General features: G+C 48.7%; 1 protein-coding gene across 10 annotated transcripts in view; it reads left to right on the top strand.

The window, feature by feature from the left end:
• Positions 1–24,864, top strand: part of SIL1 (SIL1 nucleotide exchange factor) — a 98,712-nt gene that overhangs the window by 5,660 nt on the left and 68,188 nt on the right. For 8 of the 10 annotated variants that reach the window (XM_076349763.1, XM_076349762.1, XM_076349769.1 and 5 more), the window contains 2 exons: positions 17,553–17,667; positions 20,894–21,029. In XM_076349763.1, the coding sequence (XP_076205878.1) occupies positions 17,563–17,667; positions 20,894–21,029 (241 nt within the window). In that variant the 5' untranslated portion in view covers positions 17,553–17,562. Of the gene's footprint in view, positions 1–13,686; positions 13,784–17,552; positions 17,668–20,893; positions 21,030–24,864 lie in introns of those variants that run through there. The other 2 variants (XM_076349770.1, XM_076349771.1) reach the window with 2 other exon arrangements.

The following is a 24,864-nucleotide window of genomic DNA, read 5'->3' as shown; positions in this document are numbered from 1 at the left end:
CTGGCGCAGCTTTTGAGAGAGGCAGACTCAGAAATTAGTGCAACTGGGTTGTTTAACCTTGAAGTATGGCACTTCCAGAGGTGTTTGGGCTGTACCCCTTCTTCCCTGTCGGACATCCCATTCCTTTTATTTCCTCCAGCAAACTGGGAGTAACAGTCCGGTCTGTTTTAAATGTTCAAACCTCATTCTCGGTGTGTTCAGAGGCGGAGAAAAGTGCTGGCGAACTGTAGATGAGCATGTTTCTTAAAATACCTGTAAATGTGAAGCCCGGTCATTTTTAACCTTGCGCTGCAGTCTAGCCGCCCTGGTTTCGGCGCGCTCCCGCTGCCTGATGATTACAGCGCGCACAGATTGCTCTCACCTCAGGAAGGCTGCAGGAGGCTCAGCAATCTCCATCTTTCATGCGAGCCGGTTGTGCTGCTTTTAAGTGTCAGGGAGGCTTTGCCACAGCCCGGAAAGCGCAAAGCCAGCCTGAGCTTTCACACTGTCCACTGATGGGAGAGTAGGTGTGGGGGTGTGCAGGCAAGCACACGTGAGTTGTTGATCCCGATGGAGGCTTTGGTGTGAGAGGTGAGGAGGGCATGTCAGCAGGTAGGAGCCAGCCGCCTTGCTGGTGCACCGGTGCTATGCTTTGCCTTCCGCAGTTTGGACCCGCGCAGCCTTGTCGGAGTCTCCATCCCCAGCGCAGGAAGGGTGCTCTGTGTGCCAGCTCTTTTACGTCACTCCCAGTGCCTCTCTGCCACCGTATTTTTCTTTTAGGAAGGATCCTGAGCTGCATTTTCTATATTCCAGTGGTTTTTGCCCGACGTTGCTATGTGCTGTGTAGTGTCTTGGGGTCCCAGTGCTCAATATTATTGTAGGACTGATAAGGCGATGCATAATGGATCGCCCCTTGCCGCAGCTGTTCATTTTAATTTTGTGATGTGAAACTGGTGAGGAGTCCCTGGTTCACAGAGAAGGATCCTTTCCACGGAGGAAGTCCCCCCATAGGCTGGAAGTCAACAGCTTTCAATGATTATATGCCAGGCTGAACGTTTCTCCTTTAAATAATAGATTCACATGCTGATGGGAACTCAGCAGGACCTATGGGAATTTGGCTGTCGATTGCTGATCCCTGGCATGGGCAGCAGCTGTGAATCTTTTAGTGTCTTCCTGTAAAATGGATCCAGAGGTGCCCTTGCAAGGTTTTTTTCTTCATTTCCAGCCTGCTTGTAGGCCAGCATGCTCCACTTCTCGCGAAAGCCCTGCCTGCCAGCGCCGCTCACACTCGGTGCACGCAGCCCACCTTTCTCCAGGGCTCACGCTGGTGAGAGCTCTGCCATCTTCAGCCTTTTCTTTGGGGAGGTTTGCCTTCTTGCTGGAGTCGGTACCTCCATTGGTGCATCACCATGGAGATAGGGCTGTAGGAGCTGCAGGGCACAGCCTTTTCCAGGCTCACGTGAAGAAGGATGCGGTAACGGGCTACCCTTGTTTAGGTAAAATGATTCCTCGGAGTAAATAATTTGTCAAAGAACACTTGGCATCGCCCCAGATGCTATTAAGGAAAAGACAAATCTTGGATCTCTTCAAGCCCGAGCTGTAAGGCTCATGTAATATTCACTTGCTTTTTAACATGCCGCTTTGCTTTGCTCAACATCAGGCATTGCTGCTGTGACCAACGCTGACTCACTAACCTGCTTGTGCTTTTTACCTACCCTGAGAAACCAAAGCTCCCTTTGTTTTCTGCTCCTGGTAAATATTAGCAGTGTATTTCTCATCCTGCCACAAAAACACCTTTCTGCATCCCTTTTCTCAGCCCGTTGAGAGTCCGGATTTTCACTGCTCTGAGTTGGTTGCAAGGGTTCGCTTCCCTGTGACCAGTACGGCTCGGGCCGCGTTTCCAAAGGACACAAAGGGTGTGCAGGTGCATTGAGCTCTCCTGCGTGCAGAGGAGCGCAGGCACCTCCCCGGCTTGGCAGACGGTGCCAGCGCACCCCAGACCCTGAATGAGCTCGTGCTGAAACTTCCTTGGGGGTTTGGAGACGCTGCCCTTTCTGCTCGCCTGGCACTGGCGCACTCTTTCTTCATCTAGTTTCTGGTACACGGAGAACCGGCTTGACAAGGTCTAGAAGAGCCCTCCGGCACCTCTCTGCCTCATTGCCTCCACGTCTCATTTCAGACTTCATTTGTAAACATCCCTTTGCCCGTGCTAAACACCGTGTCTCTTAATTTCTCTCTGCAAGAGTATTATTTAATTGGTAAATGTGTTAGGACATTATTTGAAAAATATGATATGAAGCTGTATTTCATGTACTGTAATGATCCACTAATGCGGGCATATTTCAAAGGCAGGCTGTGCAGTACTGTGGGGTTTAATTAAATTTTGTTTTTCAAGTAAGCATCAACAGACAGACAATAACAAATGGTGGACAATATGCATACAGAACAAAGTCACTCCCTTTTTCTTTTCCAAGACTGTGGAAGTGAAAATGTATAGCCCTTGAAATGTACTTGGCCTGCTCACAATTGCAGCTTTGGTGCAGTTACTCACTTTATGGGGAGTTTTTTTTCTTCTTACTCTGACTTAATTAATTTTCTTGGTCTTTTCTGGCCCACAAAATAAACTGTTAGGCTCTGCAAAGTTTCCAGCAGAAGCCTTGGGTGAGCTAGGTTCTGCTGCAAGCTCTGGACTTAGTTTTGAATACTGTGTTGCTTAATGCATTATGGCTTGTAGAGATGGGTCCTCGGGAGGGTTACAAAATGGAAGGGCTGGGTATGAGGGTCTCATTCCTTCGGTGGGAAACGCCTGTCTCCGGTGGCTGGATGTGGTGTGTGCCAGTGCTTGGCGCAGGGAGGTTGCCGGGAGGTAAGAATGATGTTGTTGCATTCAACATTGTTGTACCTGAATCGGGAATAAGCAAGTGGCTTTTGAGTGCATTTCGTTCCCGTTTTTCCAGCAAGCATGGGGTAATCAAATACAAAATGTATTCAGAGAAGCTTGGAAAGTCTGTTCAACGTCAGCGGGAGGCTGTTGGAAATCATAATGGCACTCACAAGCGTGGCACTTGAACAAGTTTTCTAGGGGTAAAGAAATTCATCGGTGATGATGCAAATGGGCTCCTTTGTTTGGGTTTGTGCAGAGCATCGCTTGAGGAGCAGAGTGAGATTGCTGGCTGGAACATCACTGAGTTCTGGTTGGTTTCTGGTGGCTAGCATGGGTTTTGTTCTCTCTCAGTGTTTGTGAAATTTTCCATCGTTTAGAAACATAACCAGAATTTGCTGAGGAAATTAGTGCGGGTGTCCTGGACTCCCTCAGCACTACAGCCCTTTGATTTCTTTCTGAAATCTCTCCAAGGCAGAGAGCTAAAAAAAAAGTAATTTTTTTCAGAGGACGACCCCCCGTCCTCCGCTCAGAGATGTGAGTTCAAGCTGTGTCCTGGATTGACGCCTAAAGCTTTGCCTGCTTAACCTGCCTGCAAATGGATCCCGGGCCGGGGCAGCGGGGTGGCTGGGGGCGAGGGCTGGCTGTGCCTGGCGCTGGCTCTGCTCACCGCCGGCTGACCCGGGGTGGGTCACCGTCCAAAGAGCTGTTGGGTGGAAATTGGAGCGTGTAAAGCCTGGGAGAGGCTGTGGGAACCTGGCTTTCGACTGGCGTCTCTGCAGCTGTAAGTGCCTGAAAAGCATTGCTGTAAATGACAGACTTGTGTCTGCTAACCTCCTCCTCCATGAGATCTCGGTTTAACACTTCCTGCGTTTTGGTAACAGCCTGTGTTTTGCTCCTTGCTGGAAAGCAGCGCCACGAGTACTTTACAGCTCTCCTGGTGCACGTACCGGCTGATGGTGTTTTCTGCACTGGATGAGATGCTCGTAGGAAACAACGATCCTGTCCAAGTAAGGCTGGCAAGACGGTGTCCTGTGCTTGATGCCAGTCCCTGTGGCTGGAGAGGAGTCCTGGTACAGATAAAACGGTGTCTAAATATAACTTGTCATGAGGCATCAGATGCTCTTTAAATAAATTCTGGAAAAAAACCCACGCAGCTGAGGTTTGCGCTGGTACTACCAATACCAAGGGGAATGCCCTGTGCCTGCCACCTTGTTCTTCCCTTGTTCCTTGCTTTAGGCTGCCAGGTTTTCCCTTTTCTCACTTCTTTTTGTTGATATGTAGTGTCACTTGAGGCTCTGTTGCTCAGTTTTGGGGCAGGCAGTTGCTTATTGGTGACTTGAGGCAGTCTCTCCTACTTCTCTTGTCCTTCCTTTGGATCTCCTGCCCTTCTCCCGTTGGCTCTCACTTTGCGATAAGCTGATCTTTGTGGGCTGGTCGAGCTTCCCATCCAGGAACCTTGGGCAGACAAACTTTTCTGGGGTCATTATTCGTATTATATGGAAGGAGCGGTTTTCCTGGCCGTGGTGGGGCTCAGATGAAGCACGCTGGCATCTGGAACATCTGGAGCTGGTGGCTGAGCCCTGCGCTGAGAGGTTTGCCCTCTGTGTAGACCAATAAGTGCTTGAGCCTGGTCTTCGGAGGAGCAGGTGAGTGATTTGGGTTCCCCACGGTACTGGCTGGCATGATTAAATCTTGCAGATGTGGCCAGAGCAGGTTTAGTGGCTTGTTCTCCTGCCCAGCAGGATAACAGAGAGAGAACGACGTGCCCTGCAGCAGAGCCAGCGCTGGAGAGTCCAGGGCCTGTGCTTTAATGGTTCTTGCAGGAACATGCAGCAAACGGGGGACCTGCAAGGGGCCTCGACACAAGGTCTGGAACGACACGAGCTCAGGGCATGGGAAGCTGCAATAGTGCTCAGGAATGAACCAAAAAAAAAAGCTCTAGGACTATTTAAAAGAAAAAAGAAGTAATCCGTAATTCAATTTTTGGGGAATTCACTTCTAGTGAGAGAGTGAGAGGCTGGCTGGGAGGGGAGGAGCACTCGCTCAGACGGTTGATAATCCATCGTGGCACGTTACCGCGCCAAGGTTCTTTGACAAACATTAGCCTTCTTAATGCCTCCTTAGGATGAGCAAGATGCTGCACTGCTGGATGAGGAACGTGAAGTTTCAGGACTATGAGGAGCATCAGCCCAGAGTGATAATTTAAACACCAAATTCTTTTTAATAATGCATATTGTTGATGGCTGCCTCGCATGGGAGTACTGCACAGGAACAGATTGTGTTGTACTGATGTGTTTTAAAAATGAAAAGTGTGCTGGTCTTCGTAAGCACTTGGGTCTGACACCGGCCAGCTAGGTTTCTTGGATTTCTCCTTTGGAGTTTGGCAGCCGTCTGCTTCAGGGAGTACAGTGGTCTCATAAGAGTTTATTTGATCTGACACATGACAAATTGTTTCTGCTGGCGGGTACTTCAGGCGCAGTCTGTTAGCTGGCAGCCATGGCTTTGCGGGCACTGAAGAAGTTGTGGAAGGCAAGCCTGCCCTCCTCCTCCTCTTAGAAAGTGTCAGCGGAGGGAGTGGTGTTTTAGCCCATCTCCCATTCCAGCCTTCTTTTTGCCGGTTGTTAAATTGTGCTATTTGCATAGATTATTAATGTTGCTTATGTGCTAGGCGTTCCTGCAGATGCTCGTTGTGTTTCTCGTTGTGCTTCGGTGTGTGGGGCAGAAGACGAGAGCCTGCATTTCTGGAACCGGACCCGGTTGCCATTAAAGACGCTTTGTTAAGTTGCTTTTTTTAGGACACCCTTTTAACTCTGTAATGAGGAGTGGAATATTACATTCCTCAGCAGAATAAAAAGTACACGTCCTCTGTGAGATACTGTAAATATATTTTATCTGTTCTATTACCTGCAGTTTAGAGAATATGTCCCCTAAGCATTTTAATCTTGTTTTCCAGAGTTGTCTCAGGGTGAGGAATCACTCCTACTTGCAACTTTGGGAACAATTACTATGTTCATTAATTTCTTCTTTTTCCTGCTGTCCATCTATTATTGCTTCCGAGAGGAAAAAAAACCTCTTCGTAAATCTCCACTGAAACAGGACTGACTGCTTGATTAGAAGGAGTTATGTGCATTAGAAATGTGTTTGTGAGAGAGCATCTCGTAGCCATGCATGTGGATGGACCCACTGGCGTGTGCTGGCTCCTCCAGCGCCGTTCGAAAGCACTTAGCCACATATAGCCCGCCAGATGCCCGGGCTGGCTCAGCGCTCCTTACCCTACGATTAAAGAAGAAAGCACTGCAGACAGCACGTTTCTGGGCAGTCGTGGCACACCTGGAGCCCTGTGATGAGGCAGGAGGCTGAAGGTCAGGTCTGCTCAACCACCTGAGCGGTGCTTTGCCTCCTGAAGCGCTTTGCCTGCAGTGCCTGGCTGCTGTTATGAAATAGAAATTAGGCAGGACAATAAGGGAAGCGATTCATCAGCTGGCCCTCTTTTGTCCAGCAGCTAAAAGCCAGTTCAGAGATTTTTGTGGAAGCGCTGTTTACTTTGGTCCTTTTTTGCTCTTTCTTTAAGTACAGACTGAAAGAGCTGGAGACTGGAGGCCACTGTAATTGTTATTTCTTCCTGAATAGCAGAATAAATGTGCCATTTAATGCATAAATGATGGGGTCCTTGCCTCGGAAAAAATATGTGGTCTGACCCTGATGCCGCAAACCCTTCTACATGTGAGTAACCGTCCCTGCCTGGTTCTGGGTGCACTGAGATTTCTCACTCCCTGAATCGGGGTCGGTGCCAATACTTGTCTCGACGTGTGACGTCTGCGGTCACTGTGGAGGCTGTCATTGAAACAGCCTTGATTCGCGTGGCAGCTGTACTTAGATGGCAGCTGATGGAAAAGCTCTGCAGAATAATTTGTCCATTGCATGATAAAATCTGCTTGCAGGAGGGGACAGCTGAAGTCTGTGGTCTTCGTGGGAGAAGCCCCTTCTGTACAAATGTGGCCTGGCAGTCCTGTGATGGACTTGCCATCTCCCCACCTGATGTGGCAAGATGAGGCTGTGGCACCACCAGGATGTAGAGGGAGCTGCTCAGGGTGTTCTGCTCTCTGAGCAGAGGGAAAGGTGCTGCAGATGCATCTTTCGTCAGAGCTTAAAGAGTACGAGTGGCTAACAGCCTGCTGCTAGCTCTTACAGCAGGCAGGAGATTTCAAGAGTCCTCCTTGGCTTTGCAAGTAGCTGTACAGCAAAGGCCAAGAAATGGAGAGCGAAAATCACCGTATCCTTTGGGTGCTGCTTCTTCCCACTGCCTGGGTGCGTTGTGTGGTGTTTGCAGAGGCAGCAGATGCAGTGACAGCCAGGACTGCCAAAGAAAGGACCCTTCATGGACTGGTGCTGCTCAGCTACTGAGATATGCCAGTACACGAAATGGCTCGTTATAGGGTATTCTGTAAGAAAAGGATGTTCCTTTTAAGTGGCTGGGTCTCCTGCTGTTGGTCCAAGCTCCAGATGAGAAACAGTGGGTCTTTTCTTTTGGACTGAAGGGCGCTGAGGTTACGAACACGGTCGTTGTTCCCTGAAAGAGAAAATCACAGAGGAAAACCACTCGCTTCTGGTTGCATCTCTGTTTTCCTCCTTCCCCAGTCTAGGTTTTGGGCTGCTGGAGCCTGCCTTTGCTGTGGCTGAGGGGCAGTGGGATGGAGCTAAGGTACTGCTCCTGATTGAACCCCACAGATCTGAAGAGCAGTGATGCATGGTCATGGAGCTCAGGAGGGACCTGTGGACTGGGAGCAGTCCTACTGCTTGGAAGGTTTACTACTTCTTTGAGTCTCTCTCCGTGACCCTTTGTTGTGCACACCTGTAAGGCCCAGACTTGCAGTTCAAACGTCCATAGCAAAGTGGTTGCTCGAGTCTTCCTGGTGGAGAGGCGCCACATGGGCCTTGCAGCCCTTGAGTGCGGTGACCGATGCGACTGACAGCATGCACAGGCTCCTATGGTGGCTAAGGCATTTGCAGAAATGCTGTTTCACACCTCTGCTGGGATTTGTGAGGTGTACAGAGGCAGGTTTCCTGATTTGTCACCGTGTCATAAGGATTTAAGGTTGAGGAGCTCTTTGAAGCACCAATGCAGCCTGCTCTGCCATGACACGGTAGAGATTAGCGCCAGCATGACTTTTCTTCCCCAAGGAAAACACTGTTTTGCACAGATCACAGGCCATGGCTCTGCCGCTGTTTGAAGAGACCAGACGAATCGCAGAGATGGGTGCTCTGTGCAACATCAAAGTCTGCCCGTCAGAAGCCGAGATGCTCAGGAACTCCAGCTCGGCGTCCTTCATGTCTAGCCAGCAAAAGGAAAGAAGGTCTCTGAACCGAGAGTCGCTTGGGGGATCAAAGCTTTGCTTAGCGGAGGCTGATGAGGCAAAAGGCAGGACGACAGCAGGAAGGTCACAGCCCGTGCGGATGATTGGGGCCATCTAATAACAGCAGTCGGGCCTCCAAAGGGGTCTGTGAAACCTTCTCTGCTGGAGGACTCAGGCCTGCATTTACCCCCGAGGAAGCAGATGTGAAATGTCCAGCGCCTGCGCTTGGCCGGAGCGACTCTGCAGTGCCTGAGGGATTGTTTAATTAAAAGGATGCTGCACTGTTGCATTTTCAACTATTTTTTCTATACATTGCTACAAATAACATCTAAAATAGCTCTCCCTATCTGACAAGAGATGAGAGAAGAAATGTATTTTTCAGCTGTGGACTCCTTGCATTTGACGGTGCTTTGTGTGCAGGCAGTTTCCTTGCTTCTTCCCTGATTTTCATTAAGCTTAAAACAGTGCCCAAGGACCAACGAAGACTTGATCCTAGGTGCAGCCTGAACATGTGTCAGTCTGTAACCATCTTACAAGCAGAAAGGCAAAAAACCATCCCCCAAAGTAGAGGTGGCAGATGATGAAGAACAGGAGAGGGAAGGAATTAATGTTCTCTTTCAGCTTCCTGTGTCTGTGCATTTATTTCTGCATTTGCAGCCCTTGGAGCTCTTCGCTATTTTAAATTTCCTTGGGAAAAAAACTGCTGAACGAATGCTGCCTGCTGCTGGCTGGCTGTTCTGCTTTGGTTTCAAACTAGGGAGGCTCTTGCGCTTGGGGAGCAAGACTCGCTTTTTAATCTTGGTGGGAAAGGCCTGGGTAGAAGAATGGAAATCATGGTGAGAGTCGCTTCTATTGTACTGGTAGTCTCTCCGTTCTCTCTTCATATGCATTACTGACCCAGGGCTTTTTTAATTGCTTATGAAACGCATCCTTTGAGACCACTTTAAAGTACTGATGCAGTGAAAAAAATAAGCAAACTTGAATAATGCCTTTCATCCAAGCACGTGAAGATACCACTGCAGACCTTAGTGGAAGGAGCCCCGCGATTCCCTTGGTTATTACCGTGGTGTCTGTGTTAGGAGTGGAGCAACTGAGCCCCGGCGTGGGGAACGACTTGCCTGGGTTCCCGCAGAGAGAGTTGGGGCAAAGCCAGGAGCAGTCCCGAGGGAACCTGCTTGGCAGTAGGTTACGTTCAGCGGTGGAGAGCTCCTTATTCCCCTTCTGGGAAGGGTTTGAGATTGTCTTCTTAGGGCTTTATTCTGCGTTTTGCTGCCAGTGACTGATCTGGCAGCTCCTGGGTGGGTTTGGCCCACGAGGCGGATCCCACTGGCTTTTCAACTGGGAACTTGCCACAAAACTGGAAGCGTGGGGGAGCCCAGCTTGCTTGCAAGGGAGGTCCTGAGCTGGGCATCCCGTCAGGCGTCCCATGCAATTAATCCCACGGGTTGCAATGCCAAGTTAATCCTGGCTGCATAGCCAGAGCACGTGGTGGGCGAGCCACACGTTTGCTTCCCATGTGCTGTGCTGCTCCCTACTGTGACCTGTGCCCGTGGGTTGTCACGCCGAGTAAGAGCTGTCACCGGTGCACTGTAGAGAGGTGAGGAAATGCATTTTTCATAAACTTCACAGCTCACCGTTTCTGGTGGATCGATAGAGCTGCTGGTGAGGCTCTTTGCTTGCCTGCTGTCGGGGCACCTCTGCGCCGGGTGCTCCGCAGGGCTGCGGCAGCGGGTGTCCTCGGCTCAGGAGAGATGGCAATCCCGACGGGAAACCTCCGGGCTGAGCTGGAGCCGGCAGCGAGGGACTTGGCAGGGACAGGCTGAGATACAGACATGGGGGATGGATGCTAGCACTGGGGCAGGTGGCATGGTGCGGGTGCTGCTGTGGGAGTTGTGGGCCTGATACATCAGCATTGGACTTCCATAATACTGAGCCTGAATTCTGCATGTTTTTTTAACCTCTTAATTGAGCCTCTTTATAGGAAAGCCGGCACCTGACAGGGGAAGGAGGTTGTTATTTGATGTGAGAGCCACGAGTGAACAGCAGGAACATGGAAAATACAAAAAGCTGTTTCCAGAGTGGCTGGGAGTATGCCAGTTAAATCTTTGGCTCTTTGTGGGCCCAACTGCAGCGGGACGTCGGGGTGCCCCGTGCCCTGGCTAGTGCAGTGTGTGCTTTCCTTCCTGTTAGATTCTACAAGCTTGGGAAAGCAGACGGGATAAAAAACCCATGCTGAACGCTGGCAGACTCCCAGGTTAGTCCGAGCCAAGGCGTCACCTTGCAAATAGGGGCTGATGGAAATGGTAGATACATGTGGGGTGAAAATTACCACTCAATTGTATGTGCTGTGCATGGGAAATTGCAGCAAGGAGCAGGAAAAAGGAATAGGTATGGGCAAGAGGAGAGGCGTTTTCAGCTGGGGTTTGGGGCGATGGGGAGGCGACGAAGAAGGGGAAAGCTGTTTTGCGTGGTTGAGGTCAGGCAGTGTGGCAGCTTTCAGAAAGATGTTTGTCCTGAAGGTCCCTGCACATCTCTTCAGGCAAGTCCTAAATTGGTGCAAATCAGCCCCCACGCTCTGGTACAGACTTGAACGTGCTTGCTAGCCCCGAAGCTCTGCAGAGCGAAGGTGTCGTGTGCGTGTGCAGGTGGTTGCAGAGCTCTGCAAGAGCAGCTGCCAAAAATTCAGATAGATGCATTTTTTATAAATAATAAATGATAAATTCAGTCCTCATCTCTGAGGCACGCTCTGCTTTTGTACACTCCATCCTGAGTGGAGCAGAAGATCCCCCCCATCCTGGACCCAGGGCTGTCCGGCGTAGAGGGTCTGAGGACTGCTGGAGACACGCCGACTGCAGCCCGTGGAATCGGGGATCTTGCTGAGCCGTGGTAGAGAGTGGCCCCTTCTGCCATCGCCGCTAATGAGCGGGTGGAGAGGATGACGGAAGCCTTGCTCAGACTTCAAACCACCGAAGTATAAAGCTGTGCTCTTGCCCTCTGGAGAGCAGTGTTTTCTGTGAATGCTGGTTTCTGAAGGAATTCATTAAGTAAATTTAATTGCTAGACTAAACGATGCTTAATGTTAAACTGTGCGAGGTTGTTTGTATAAACAACAGGGTCGGAGTTGCTGTGGTCAGGTAGAAGGGGCGATGCCGACTTTATCCGTAAGTGACCTGCCACAACCCACTCCTCTGCCCCTGGGCGGAGCTGTGGCCGGTGCTGGTGAAGCCGCCGGGTGCCGAGAGCTGCCCTCGCCGTGCCCCGGCGCTGCTGTGCTGTCTCCTGTCGCTGGATACATCCGTGCTCTGCTCTCGCTTGCGTCGGCACCGGGCAGTGCTTGTAGGAAAGACCAACGTTAGGTGGTATCGTGGCTGAGCCGCTGTTAGAGGGGCTGATGTTAGCTGATGGCTGAGCAGGTAGCCTGTAGGGGCTGTTAATATTTATTGGTACTTGTTAGTGGCGGTTGTAAAAGTTGCATGATTGCACTGTAGATGCCAGGCTCTGTAAGCACGTGTTTCTGCCATGGTTATCCTTCTCCTCCCTCCCCATCCCCACCGCCCCATGTCAAAATTTCTCCCCGTGCACTGGTCCCAAGTCAGAGTGGTGCTTCCGCTGCAGGTCAGAGCAGGACCTGCTGCTTGGGGCCAGGCTGTTGCCTAAGCAGCAGAGCTCAAGCCGCGAAACCTAAAAGCGTGGCCTCCTTGCTGCGTGGGTTCTCCGTAGGCAGCCAAATGTGGGAAGGTGTTCCCACAACTTTTCCCTTGCGTTGGAGTTTTTAACACGCCAGAGCAGAGTCCTGGTAGGAGTAAACGATGAGGAGCAAGCAAGAAGAATAAATGTTTTTTTTAAGCAGTTTCATAAGCGGCATCAACGGGACAGTCTGTATTGCAGCTGTGCCCTCTCCGCTGAAATCTTGGTAGTGTGAGGGTGTTTGCAAATAAGTGGTGCTCACTGTCCTGTGTTTCATCCACGCGTGTGGGGCTTCGTGTCCAGTTAGGACCCTCCGGCAGGGGTTGGGGGCCTCTCGGTGCAGTGAGCTCCTGCATGGAGCTGGGGATACTTGCTGGAGGCACGAGTGTGCTTTCCTAACGGCAGGGTGCCAGGAGGAGCAGAGCTGCTGAGAGCATCCCGAGCGCGGCAGAAGCGGGTGCAACATCAGACATTGAATGAAGCTGCGCAGCGCCAGCCCAGTGTGGTGGGTCTGTACCCAGAGAAGTCTGTTCCTGCCCGGTTTGTCCTGGGACAATCAAGGACAAACAAATTGGGGCTTCATCAGGAGCATTGCACGGGTCCCTGAAGGAAGCTCCTCGTTATGTTTGGTTTTGCCGTTCAGGGCTCTTCTGCTTTGCATAAGGTGCTAGGTCCATTATTATTATTTTATTCTGTTTTTATTATTAATTTTTATTCAGATCCAGTTTTTTGATCAGTCAAGTGTATCCAGGTCTCTTCCAGGATCTTTGTAGTTTTAATATTGGCTTTAATGAAGAGGAAATTTCACTCCTGCCTCCTTTTGGAAATGTTGCTGATCAGGACCCGTCTGTGGCGGGAGGGAGCTCAGACAGACGCACGGAGCGGGAGGTCCCTGGTGCTTTCTGGGTGCCTGTCGATCAGCCGTGCAGAGCCACAGCAGCTCACCTGGGCGCTGCACCGAGGGCAAGTGCAATTAATTTCTAGGCCTCGTCTCGGGGAAGAAAAAGCATGAAAAGAAGATGAAGATGGCTTTTAAGGGGGGAAAAGTGGTATCAGAGACTCACAAGTCCTGTTCTTAGTGAAGGTGGTGGGGAACGCTCACATCATGCACGGTTTGGTGGCTCGTGGTTCTTGCAGCATTGGCTCATCTTGCCCATCGGCTCGCATCGTCCTGCTGGAGCCTCCACATTAAAACGTGCTGCAGGTAACCATCTCCAGGTAGACGTGTTTGGAAGGACAGGCTTATGAGAGCCATTGGGGTTTTAATATGGGCAAGTCGTCTTCTCATGGCTCCCATTTCCAGAGGAAATCCAAGGAATCCTGTGCTTCATGCCAGAAGCCACGGTGCAATGTCCAAGTACTGTCAGGGCAGGGAGAGCTGAGGCAGATCTTCAGGATTGAGACTTGCTAAGCCAGACACATGGTCATCTGGGCCTGTGTCCACCAAAACATGAGTATTTCCAGGCTGGCTTTTCTTAGCTTGGTTTGTACTTAACAGGAGCCTTTGTGTCTTTGTGCCTCTGGGAAGAATAGATGATCATATTTGCAGGTTAGTCCTGCTCATCTGTTTGAAAGCAGAGGGTTGCGCAGACCCGACTGTAATGAAAGGGCAGAGCGTCCTCGTGGCCTCCTGGTAATCCTCTGTTTGTCCATCAACTGTTTCCTCTTTTCCACACAGGCTGAATTTCAGATTAAAACCTCCTCTTTCTCCTGTCAGTGTAGCTGCACAGTCACTGGAGGAGGAGGGACTGCCAGCCACGGGACATTCCCAAGGCATCTGAGTGACACTGCTCTGCTCTTTGGTAGCAAGTCAGCAAAAACGGGTGCTCATTACAGACCTGGGGATCCTATTGCTCAGAGGAAGAAAATTTCAGGTCAGGTCAGCTAAATTTCCTTCTCTTTCTCTGTTGCGTTGCACATCGCTTAGCACATCACGCTGGTCTCAGCCATGGATGCCAGCGTCGTTAAAATGACATTGTGTTTGAACAGGGATCTTGACTCGACACTTACTGCAGTATGTGTCCTGAGTGCACCTCTTCCATCAGACATCCCAATTTACACGTCTATCTTTAAAACTGTTTCCTTAACTGTTATTGCCCATCAAACTTTGACTTCAGCCTAAGAGGCTATGAGTGCTTGGAGGTCTTCATGTCACTGGTTCAGCTGAAGGGTGCTTGGGATGTGTTCCTTGATGTCTTTCATCGTTTGATTGTTCTCCACTGCTGCCCTACACTCAGCGAGGGGAGCTCTGTGAATTATTTGTGCTCGTAGACACACAAAGTGCTGTTGATGCTGTCGTTACCACTGGCCATCTCGACGAAGGGTGGCTGGACAGATACCCTGCCTGAACTAGTAAATTGGCAGACAGTTTTTCAAGACTTATAATTCCTGTGCTGCTCCCTCAATCCCGAGATGAGAACAAGGATTAGCTTATTGTTACTGCTTTCAGTTGGCCATAAAACCAGAGCCTGGTGAGGGGGGTGGGGAGCTCTCCCGGAGCAGTGGATCAGAATTCCGATGAGGCTTCAGATGGATTTATTGGAGTGGCACACAGTACACGCAGTGTGGGCTTTGAGTTAGGACATGAAAGAGTGGTGCGTTCCCAGCAGCAGAAGGCATTAATGAAATATGTTCCTCTTACTGACTTGCTTTGAACTGTCACCTATGACTACAGCAACCGCATTCACGGGGCTGTGCAGCACTTACTGATGTGCAGCTAGTAAAATCAGTAAAAATGTCCCTGCTAATAGAGTACATAATGGCAGTGCTATTGTTTCTGCGGCCGCCGGTGCAGACAGGGTTTTCTGGAGCTGCGGAGCAGAACCTCCCTGCGCTGCAAAGCTGAGAACATTGCCTGCTCTGACGGGAGGACTGCTGCCGGGAACGGAGGCTTCTTCGGGTGCGACCTTTTGCTCTTTCCCTAGTACCTGATTTTCTCTGACAAAAGAGGAATAATGGAAAAAAAAAAAAGAAACCACCCCACTCTGCACAAGGGGAATTTGTGGTCCTCCTGTAGTGGTCCTGGTGCTGACCAACTGCAGCTGTACGTGGGTGCTGCTGGATCCCAAAATGATGTCCTTAAATCAGAGCAAATGCTCCCCATGCAGGTGGGGTCATGGTTACCACCCTTTCTGCTTTGCAAGCTGCAAGGGTCATTTCTAAAAATGCATTGTATCCACATAACATTCGGTTTGGAAATCCTCTCACGCCCTCTGCGTATGTCTGTCTTGTAACGAGATGTCAGCTTGCGCGGGCTTCTCTCCAGGAGCTTCAAACCCCCGTGTTTCACGTGTTAGCTCTTCCTGCCTACCTGGGACCTAAGCAAACTGCTAATTGTTGTGCAGATGTCATCTTCCAGGCAGGCATGAGGTTGTAGGCTTTAAAGAGGCTTTACTGTCATTTGCTACCAGCTTTCTCGGTACACGTGAGCTCTATTTTTATGGGAGTGCGTGTTTTCTTTCAGCCGCTGCTTTGTTGAATTTCTTTTTCTCCTTTTCTCTTTTTATTTCCAGGCTTGCAGGTAAAGTTTTAGGGATACATCTGTTTTTCATTATCCCAGTTTTGCCACTTGTTTTATAACTAAAAAAACCCCAAAACCCAAAAACTGTTTCCTATGTAAAAAGCACCAGTTTGTTCTGAGATGAGTTGAGGGTGGAACGGTGTGTCGTGGTCAGTCTGAGATTGAGATCCTGACTGTGGCATTGGCCAGAAGGGCACATAGATCTTCCGGGAGCAGATGAAGTTTGAGCCCGTGAATTCTGCTCTGGGTTTTCCAGCTCAGGAACCTGGGTGTTGGTTGTAGCGCGGTTGTACTTGGTGGAGCCCTGAGTGAGAGACGGAGGCTTTGGCTACAGGTTGTCTTTGCCTGTCTTCTGAAAATGGAGAGCTTTTCTTCTCCTCCGGTTGTAGTATAGTAAGGGCTTGTGGGTCCTTGAGGTGGTTCTTTGACCCTTTAGAAAAGAGGAGGACATCGAAGGAGGATATCAAGCACCAGGTCAGAAACACAAGGTGGTACTTGCGTGGACGGTGTGAATTAAGCAGTGGGACTCGTTGCTGAGGGATGCTGTGGGTGTCAGAAGTCCAGATCTGCTTCAAAAGCAATTAATGGGAAAATAAAAATCCGGTTGAGCTGGATTTAAGCTCAAAGATACAGGCTGCTGTTCAGGAAGACCCTGGGTCAGGAGTTTTTGGAAGATGCAGAAGTGCATCAGATATATGACCATTTATGCTCCCTGCTCTGCTGCTTTTTCCTAGATGTCCACCACTGGCCAGCGTGATGCGGTGTTTTGCCTTTTATTTTCTTATTTTGGCTAAAGCAAAAACCAAGCAGGAAGAGGAAGAAGTAACATAACAGAGTGGGGAGACAAGATAGCAGTAAAGGGGTGGAAGGAGAGGGCTCCGCTCCCTCCGTGTCCCCTAAGTTTTTGTGGGGGGAGGAGTTGGTGTTGGGTGCGCCTGTGAGCATATTTTCTGCTTTGTGGAATAGAAGATGGTTGCTTCAAGGAAGGTAAAAATCTGTGATGTGATGTGCCATCCTGATGGACAACAGAGACAGAAAGAAAGATATTTAGGACTGCGCGTATGGGAGGAAATTCTTTAAAACCTGGATAGGAGTAGGAGCAGACTTGATGGAGGGATGAGTAATGAAGGAGTGTTTGAACGGAACTAATCAGTCCCATCTTCTTTCAAAAGACCTCATTTAGTTTAATTTAGCAGTGTGTAAATTTAGAGCCAATCAAAGGAAATACTTCTCCATCCTGTGTGCTGGCAGGCTGCTTCGTTCCCTACCCCAGCGTGAGAAGCAGTGAGCTGAACGCTGTAGGTGGATTTAGAGCCTCGTGTTGTGAGGCGGGGGGGCACACGTGTGTGTGAGCGTGGTTACACACGTAGTGGTGGGGATACCAGCTCCGTACCAGGGTGACTGGCAGCCACAAGAGCAGGACCCTTCTTTCTTTCCCCCTCTCTTGTTCAATAGCTGGTCTGCCGTCGGTCGGGGTGGCTGTATGCCATGGGACTGCTTTGTGGTCCACCGCAAGTGCAGGCGGAGCCGGCTCCTGGGCTCACGGTTCGGGTGAGCTGGTGCTCTGAGCAGCGGGGAAAGCCTTGCGCTGTAGGAACCACCAAGTAAACCTTGTTGACCTCTGCAAAATGTTGTTTTCCTCAAGAAAAACCTACATATGGATTTAGATAAACCCCTGATCCTTTGACGGCTGGTAGTTTTGTTCAATTTGAATTAACGCAGCTACTTCTGTGCTTAAAATGAGGCACAGGCACAAAAAGCCTTCGCAGGATTGCACTGTTTTTTATTTTTCCCTGTAGTTGTCATCCATGGTACTAACACAGTGATCTTAAACAAGACTTGCAGGTCTCTTCATGTTTTCCAGGAGAGATATAAGCCCCTATGGGGTCAATATAAACTACTTTGTCATTACCTGTCATAAACTCCATTAGCAGTAAAATCGGCACCCCTTGCTATCGGCTGCCCCTGATGAGACCCATGCGCTAACATAACGCCTCGAAGTGTTTTATTTCCTGCGGTGTCGCACCCCTGAACCTGTGCTGCGTTGCAAAATGTCATGTAAAGAATGCTGAAACCTGTGAAAACATCAACTAAAATATTGTCGGTTTTGTTTTCCTTTGCATTTCAGGCTGGTGGCAATGTCTCACTGGGCCGGTCTCCTCTTCGCCATTGCCAAAGTCAACCTGCTGGTCTTGGTGGTTTCTGCGGTGTTTTCCTGGTCAAGCCTAAGCGATAGAGTTCCCGTAAGTGTTGGCTGCTCCGGCCGAGAGCCACGCTCGCAAGGCTGTCCAGCCACCGAAGTCTCTGGTGGGGCGACAGCCTTACCTGATCCCTCTGTAGGGCCATTCAGCTGTTGGTGAATCACCTCTCCTTGACAGTGGGTCTTCAATAACAACATTTCAGAAGGGCTTCTTTCTTAAGACTGCTTGCCTCGCCCCAGGAAATCCAGAATATGCTCAGTCCAGAGGGTTTGCAACAGGAACAGTGCAACTCGGACAGCTCTCTTGTTTGCTAGATGTCACTTTTTCTATTTGGAATTGTTACATGTTCCCCCTGTGGCAAGAGGCAAAGCTAATTATGTGGTGTAGTGGCAAGAAGAGGGGAGGAGGTGGCCTCGATTAGGTTCCTAGCTGTGCCTCTGTTGAGTCACTGCAAGTGAGTCAGGCTTAGAAGAGCATCCTCTCAGGTCCTTGCGTCCCACGTGCATGGATTTTGCTACTTGCAGTGTTATTTTGAAGCTGCAGTTGAGGTGAGTGGATGCTGTCTGCCCCTTTGCACTTGTACAGGCGTGCAAAACTCCCCTGGTTTGGATTCTGCTGCTGAGCCCCAGGTGCCAGGCCCCGCTAGATTAGCACATCTGGAAGGCTTCCTTGAGGAAGGTCGGTAGTAGAGTGTGGTGGTTTTTTAGTTTAATTAATGCTCTGGCTTAAAACAGGGGATCCCCCAGCAACACTGGCACAGGGGATCACTGGCCCCCCGTGTCCCTGGACACTCGTTCCTGCCTTTTCATTGCAGCTTGCTGGTCTGTTGGTTGTGTGATGCAGCTGTTTGGGGGCTGCGTTATTACCCAGAGCAAATACAAGGGACAGATTACAGTATAAGCACTGTAGGCCAGTGCCTCGGGCCCACCTGGAGTCCTGTAGTGATGAGATAATTTGTCTTTATTTAAGGGAGGGAGGGGAGGAGGCTGGAGATAGAGCACCGTCATCCCAGCTGGAGAACAAGCACTGGGACAGCCACCAGTGATACGTGCCCGAATTGGCAGGCAGCCTGACACCGAGGTTCAGACAGGATTAATGCAATGGGTGGTTACACTCCCCTCTACAACCGCTCTGTGGTGGCCACGTCCCTCCTTTATTGCAAACAGACTGCAGATTGTCTCAAACGCTCCCTGCTGAGGCTTTTCAGCTTATTGCAGTTGATTTCAGACTGATAAAGCAAGGAGGCTTTTTGCCTTTAAGGAAATTTCCATTGTTCTTTAGAAAACATCTTTCCTTCTGCTGTTTTAATTATGAAAACAAACTGAAAAGGATCCTACCTAATTTCTGCGTAAATAAGACTCGCTTGTGTGTTGTTGCCCATTTTTGCCAGAAATGCTAACGAAAACGGGGTATTGCAAAGCAATTGCGGGCCAAGCAGTGACAGTAACATTTAAATGAACCAAGTCACATCCTTTTACCCTTACTGATCATTCAGACCACAGCACTTCTCTTGAGCAGAGCTGGTAAACATCAGCCATCCCCATTATGTGTTTCAGCAGATACAACACTCGGAGGCCTGTTGGTAAATTTACAATGGCCTGTATCGTTAAGTCCCTCTTGGATAATAATATAGCAGCGTAAATAAGCTAAGTAATAACTGCTCTGACTCATTTATTTTAGTCTCGTTGAGTCTTGGCTCAGAAAACGTTAACGCTGATTTTCATCAGTAGAACCTGGCTTTTTATGTTTATGATTGTTACTGAGCTTTAACCATTTGTCATAATTTTAACAATTTCAAGCCTCTGATGCACTAAGCGAAAGCAGGAGTTAAGCTCTGTTTTCCAGCGCATTTCTGAAATTTCAATCCCTTTTGACAGGTCAAATAAAAACTTTCTATAGGCTTGTCAACCATCTTCATGCGTTACCACTGTCGTTGCTAATTGTACGTGTTTTGCTCAGGCTGACATTTCTCTTGCTCGGAAACAATCTCCTCGGCTGGATAATGGATATTTATATGCAAAGCACCCAGATTTTGCCAGAAAATATGCACACATTTTTTCCAAGAAGTGGAAGAAGTGAAGGCAGAACATGGCCTAAAATTTCCAGTTAACCTCTTAATTGACTTCTTTTTTTCCCTGTGAAAACGTTCTAAAGATTAACATCAAAACACTTCATGAAGTGAGCTGTAACTCTTATTCTAATTGCCAACAACTGGGAAGAAACTTTTCCTATAGGCTGGTTATTTGAAATTATTCAGTGGTGTCATCCTTGGTGATAGCAGAAGCTGATGATACTCCCTGCAACAGAAACTGAGCTGTCTGGACGATTAGCCTGGACCGGCTTATCTGTTCCTGTGAAAACCAGAATAGCAAAGACCTGCTTCCCGAGCAGTTAATAGCCTAGTGTGAGATAGTACGAGGCTCTTACTTACTATGCACTCTCAATAATTTTACCCGTTGCAGTTTTACATGACTCCCACCAGCTCCCTAGGGAGACTTGCCAGTGAACAGCGAGGTTTCCCTCACGGCAAGGATTTTTTTTTCCTGCTTTTCATCCTCGTTTTTTTCCTTTGCGCAATGTCTCACCACTCGTGCTAGCTGATCTACCACACCTCTGCCATTCGCGTGCTGCACTTACAGTGTAGGTGGTGATTAAATCGCTGCCTCATTGTTTTAAAAGACTTGGAGGACACTGGGAACGGGTAAAGAAAAGGATGCTCGCATTTTTATCGTGTGGGCAATTTGGTGCGTTTTCCCCATGTCCTATTTTGGAAATAGCTGAACTATTTTAGCTGAAATCTTCTCCAAGCCTGAAATAAGTGCATTTAAGAAAAAAAAAAACCAAACCAACGCTTGAGGCATTCCACATTCCACTCGTGTGGAAAATTTCAGCTGAAAAAGTTAAAAGTTTGACATATTTTTAGGCAAGGGAAAACAGGGTCTTACAATGTTACACAACCCTAATAATAGTCAGGGCTCCTGGCTCTGAGTGTAATATAGGTGAGGCTCTCCAAAAGCTTCTTTTAAACCTGCAGCCTGCACTGGAATAGGAAATAAGTTGCATTGCTTTGTTCAGCACAAATGTCATGCTAGTTATGCATGTTTAACCTTTAATATACTTTAAATCTAAATTTAACCATGTGGAAAGAATCTTGGATGTCAAAAAAAAAAAAAAAATCTGCTGGCGAGGGAAAAAATTTTGTATTCTCAGCCGGCACTAAATTACCCAGATGCAATTGCTAATGAGCTGAATCTCTTCTATCCGAAAGGAGTTTGCCCTTACAAAAATAGAAGAGAGCGACATAAAAGATGACAGCGGGAAAGAGCCAATAACAGAAGATGATGCTGATCCTGAGGACCTGGAAGTGTTTTACCCCACACATCAGTGGCAAACCATCCGTCCAGGTAACATGCTGATGACTAATTATAGCGTCCCTCTGGAACCCCACCTGACAGCGCCAACAGAAGCCTTGCAGAAACTCAGAATACCTGTTTGTTCCCATGACAATATGATGGGGGGTTTTTTTGCTGGTGTTCAGACAGAGAGCTATGGACTCAATGACACAATACAGGGCAAGGAGACCGTCCCCGAACCGGCTGGCAACGGGAGCGGTTGCTAAAGTGCTTTCAGTTCACTGGAGCAGGTTGAGTGGGCTGCCAGTCACATTGTAGGTGGTGATGTGTCTCTGTCACTAGCTCAGAAGCCCTTTCCCTCTTTGTACGCTTGTCAAGGGACAGATTTTATAACATTTGTTGGCATGCGGTATCCCAGGTCTGCTGTGCTCCAGTGTGGGCTGGTGAAATGCTGCTCAGTGGCAATCTGATTAAGAACTGTCAATGTAACACTACACAGCTTTTTAACAATGGGGTTTCTGTTCTTTGGCTATTTGAAATCCAGCTTTTATCCTTATCTGTACATCCCACAAAAAAATCTCTTCCCTTTTTTTTGGGTTGGTATCTTTTATTAGATGTGTATGGGATATGTATGGTGAGAAAAAACCAACTGAGCAGGCTGGCTTCGCTGCAAAAACCCGTGCGCTGGGAAAGGCTCTGGAGAGGATAAGCCCATTTAAACACACACACAGATGCATGCGTGCACACATATTTCAGCAATTAGGATGATCAGTAAGCCTTCCTCTCGGGTCTTGGACAAGGTATTTAATCCACTTCTGCTTTGGTGTCCTCATGTATATGCAGGTGTAATACCTTCCCACCTCAGAAGGGTGAAGTAAGTAGTAATTAATTTTTATAAAGTGCTCTGAATTTAAAAGAGCTTTATCCTGTGCTCAGTATTATCATTGAATGAATAAATATGGGATCCATTTGTCTTGAAATTTCTGCCAGATACAGCAGAATGACTTTTCCAAATGTAAATCTTTGTATAACATAAATGTCTAGCAAAAGCCCCTAAATTTCACAAAGCTACAGTATATACTTCTATTCCATTTTTGTACCATTATGTATGGAAGGCGTGTGGTGTCCCTGCTTAGTATTCAGACTGGCAGATCCCCACCACCCTTGTTGAAGCAGAGTATGTATATACTTGCAGTCATTATAAACGTCGTTGCTGGTTTTGTTCAGAAGCACCTTCTCCATTGCTCGGGTGTCTTGCTCTGCTTTATTTTTGTAGCAATTCCACATTGGGCATGTGCAGCGAAGGGCTTGTGGAAGTGGGGAGCTTGTCAGCATTCACAGAGGAGAAGAATTTCAGTTACTCTTGTAAAAGTCTTAAACGGTGGCCTGCCTCATTGTCTGGTTGCTACAGATCCTCATTTCAGGTCTGCACACGGATTTGGGTAGAAACATGTCAGAAAGAGGAGTCTTCCTTGATCTCCCCCCACCAGCCTGGTTTTTGTCTCCTGTGGGTTTCTCTGAAGCGAAATCCTGTGTGTGGACTGTGACTCGCACTTTTAGCACGTGTATTACCCGAAGCAAGGCTGGGGAACCTGCTGCCTTCACTAGCCCATCCCTGCGGCCTCTGGCCTTGAAGGTTTCCCCCTTGCTAGCACAGGTCCGTGCTGGGAAGGGAGTTGACCTGCCGGACAAGGGAAGCAGCCAGCGTTGGCTGCACAAGTGCCTTTCGGTCCTTCAGCAGATGTGCACATGTTGGCTGTGTGTCCGATCTGGTGGTTCTGCATCTTCCGATGTTTTCTGATGTGACTTCGCTTGCTCATAGCCGAGCAGAGTCCTGGCTGGGCTGGCTGGTGTGTGCTTAGCACAGGCCAAAGTGAACCGCAGCACAATGCTCAGAAGTTTGCTTTCTGCTGCCCGCCTCTCCGGGATGCCCCCGTGCCGTCTCCCGTTGTATCCCTGCAGCAAACGGGGCCAGTCTCTCCTGGGGAAGCAAATGTTTTGATTTAAAATCTGGATCTTCAATTCTGAATAGTGGAAGGGAGCTCAGAGTTGCGTTTCCTCCTGTTGCACTCCTCTTTCACCTTGTTCCTGTTCTGAGCTCAACACAGGATTTTTTTATGCCTCTGTCTGGTCCCGCAGTTGCTCATCTTTTATACATGTATTTCCAGTTTTACTCTGCTGTTTTTCTAGTTCCCTGTTGCTAATTGCATCAAACCACACTTCTGCCGAGACTGCAGCAGTGTCATCAACCTGTAACCTGTCAAATCCCTCCACCTAATTCAATTGTTATTGTATATGTAGCGCTGCTTTGTGTGGTTGTTCCCTCGCTGCCTACAGTGTGAGCTGGGTTTTGATCAAGTGCTTTCTTGCACTTTGAGCACGCTTCAAGCTTCTGGAGGTAGCTGGATGCAAACAGAGAGAGACAGTTACCCTAAGAGCTCTGCCGCCTGTAATCTGGAAGCAAGGAGATCAGTTGTCTCTTCTGCCAGCCAGCCAGGAAGCTGATGGACTGTAGAAAGGTTGGTGAAACTTCACAAAGTCCTTTAACACTTTGTTAGGCATTCGCTTCTCTCTCATTCGGCGCTAAATAATGCACCAGGCACGGCTGGGTTAGACAGAAAGGATATGGGTGCCTTGGAAAGTCCTCCCAGCACCTCCATTATTTTACTTTTTTTGGTATCATCTGAGGAAATGATGAAGACATCTGCAGGGCTTTTTGCTCTGTTCTTGGTTGGCGTCCATAGGAACTTGCAGGCTACTTGGGTTTTAACAAGTGGGATTGCACTGAATGGATGTTCACGCCCATGGTCAGATCTCTTCTCGTGGTCAGGTATCTGTTCCTCCACAGGCGCAGAATTTTTTTGAAGTTGTCCTTCTCCTGATGCTTTGCTTTCCTTTCCTTTCTGCTTTCCTTTCTGAATGCGCTTTTACCAGGTGATAGCACCCTCGTCAGTTGGAAGTTCTCTGGAGAAACATAGCAGAGGTGACTTGCTTTTGTTTCTGCTTACGTTAAGCTCTTCCAAGTGCCTGGAGGTGAGTCTGTCAGCACACAGAAACACCCCACCGCTTTTCAAGGCGATCTTTGCCTGTTGGTTATGGCAACCAAATTCTGATTCCTTAATCTTCGGGATGGCGGAGATGAATGGAAGGATTGGATGGCATTGATGGTCTTTGTCAAACTGACAGTTTTCTTCGGGGTTCTGTATATAAAAGCATTCCTTCCACATCTGTAGGTGACCTCAAATCTGCCACGCAACATCCTAGAGCACATGAATGCTTAATTTCCCAGGAATTGCCTCCTTTTGTTAGTTGGGCACCTTGTTTTCCTCTGTTCCGTTTTAGCATTCCTGATGATGATTGAAAGTGGGATTGCTCTGACCATTTAGTCACATCACTGACCAGCAGACATTTTCCGCCCGTCATTAGGGTCAGAAGTGGCTCCTCTGAGAAGACATTGCTGTGAAGATTAAGAAAAAAGATATAAGAGGCAGGGGTTTAACTGGGAAAGAAAAAGGGGGTTAATCATCTCCTCAGCAGCAACCAGTGCTGCGGGGAGCCCCGTCTGTGCAGTGCTTCTGCAGATGGGCTCTGTCCACCTCCGTGGCAGCAGCACTTTCCTGCTCCCTGACGTGGCAGAAACTCGCTGGCCGGTTTCTCAGCTGACAGTTTGAAGTTGGGAATTAATGTGTCCCGTTTCCAAACACAGATGGAGCAAGCGAGACCCTCATCTGCCCGAAATATTAAAATATTTACAGTCTACTCTGCATGCTTTCCATTTGAGAGGAGCCAACAGTGGGGCACAGAAAGGCTTCCTTTGGTCCAGAGCAGCTCCCTGCAGACCAGAGAAATGGAGCAAAATCTTGCATTGGTGATTGAAATGTTGCAG

The sequence above is a fragment of the Aptenodytes patagonicus genome, chromosome 12 (genome assembly GCF_965638725.1).
Source record: "Aptenodytes patagonicus chromosome 12, bAptPat1.pri.cur, whole genome shotgun sequence".
Taxonomy (NCBI): Eukaryota; Metazoa; Chordata; class Aves; order Sphenisciformes; family Spheniscidae; genus Aptenodytes; species Aptenodytes patagonicus.
The sequence above is the reverse complement of the archived record's forward strand: the minus strand, read 5'-3'. Positions and strand labels throughout refer to the sequence as shown.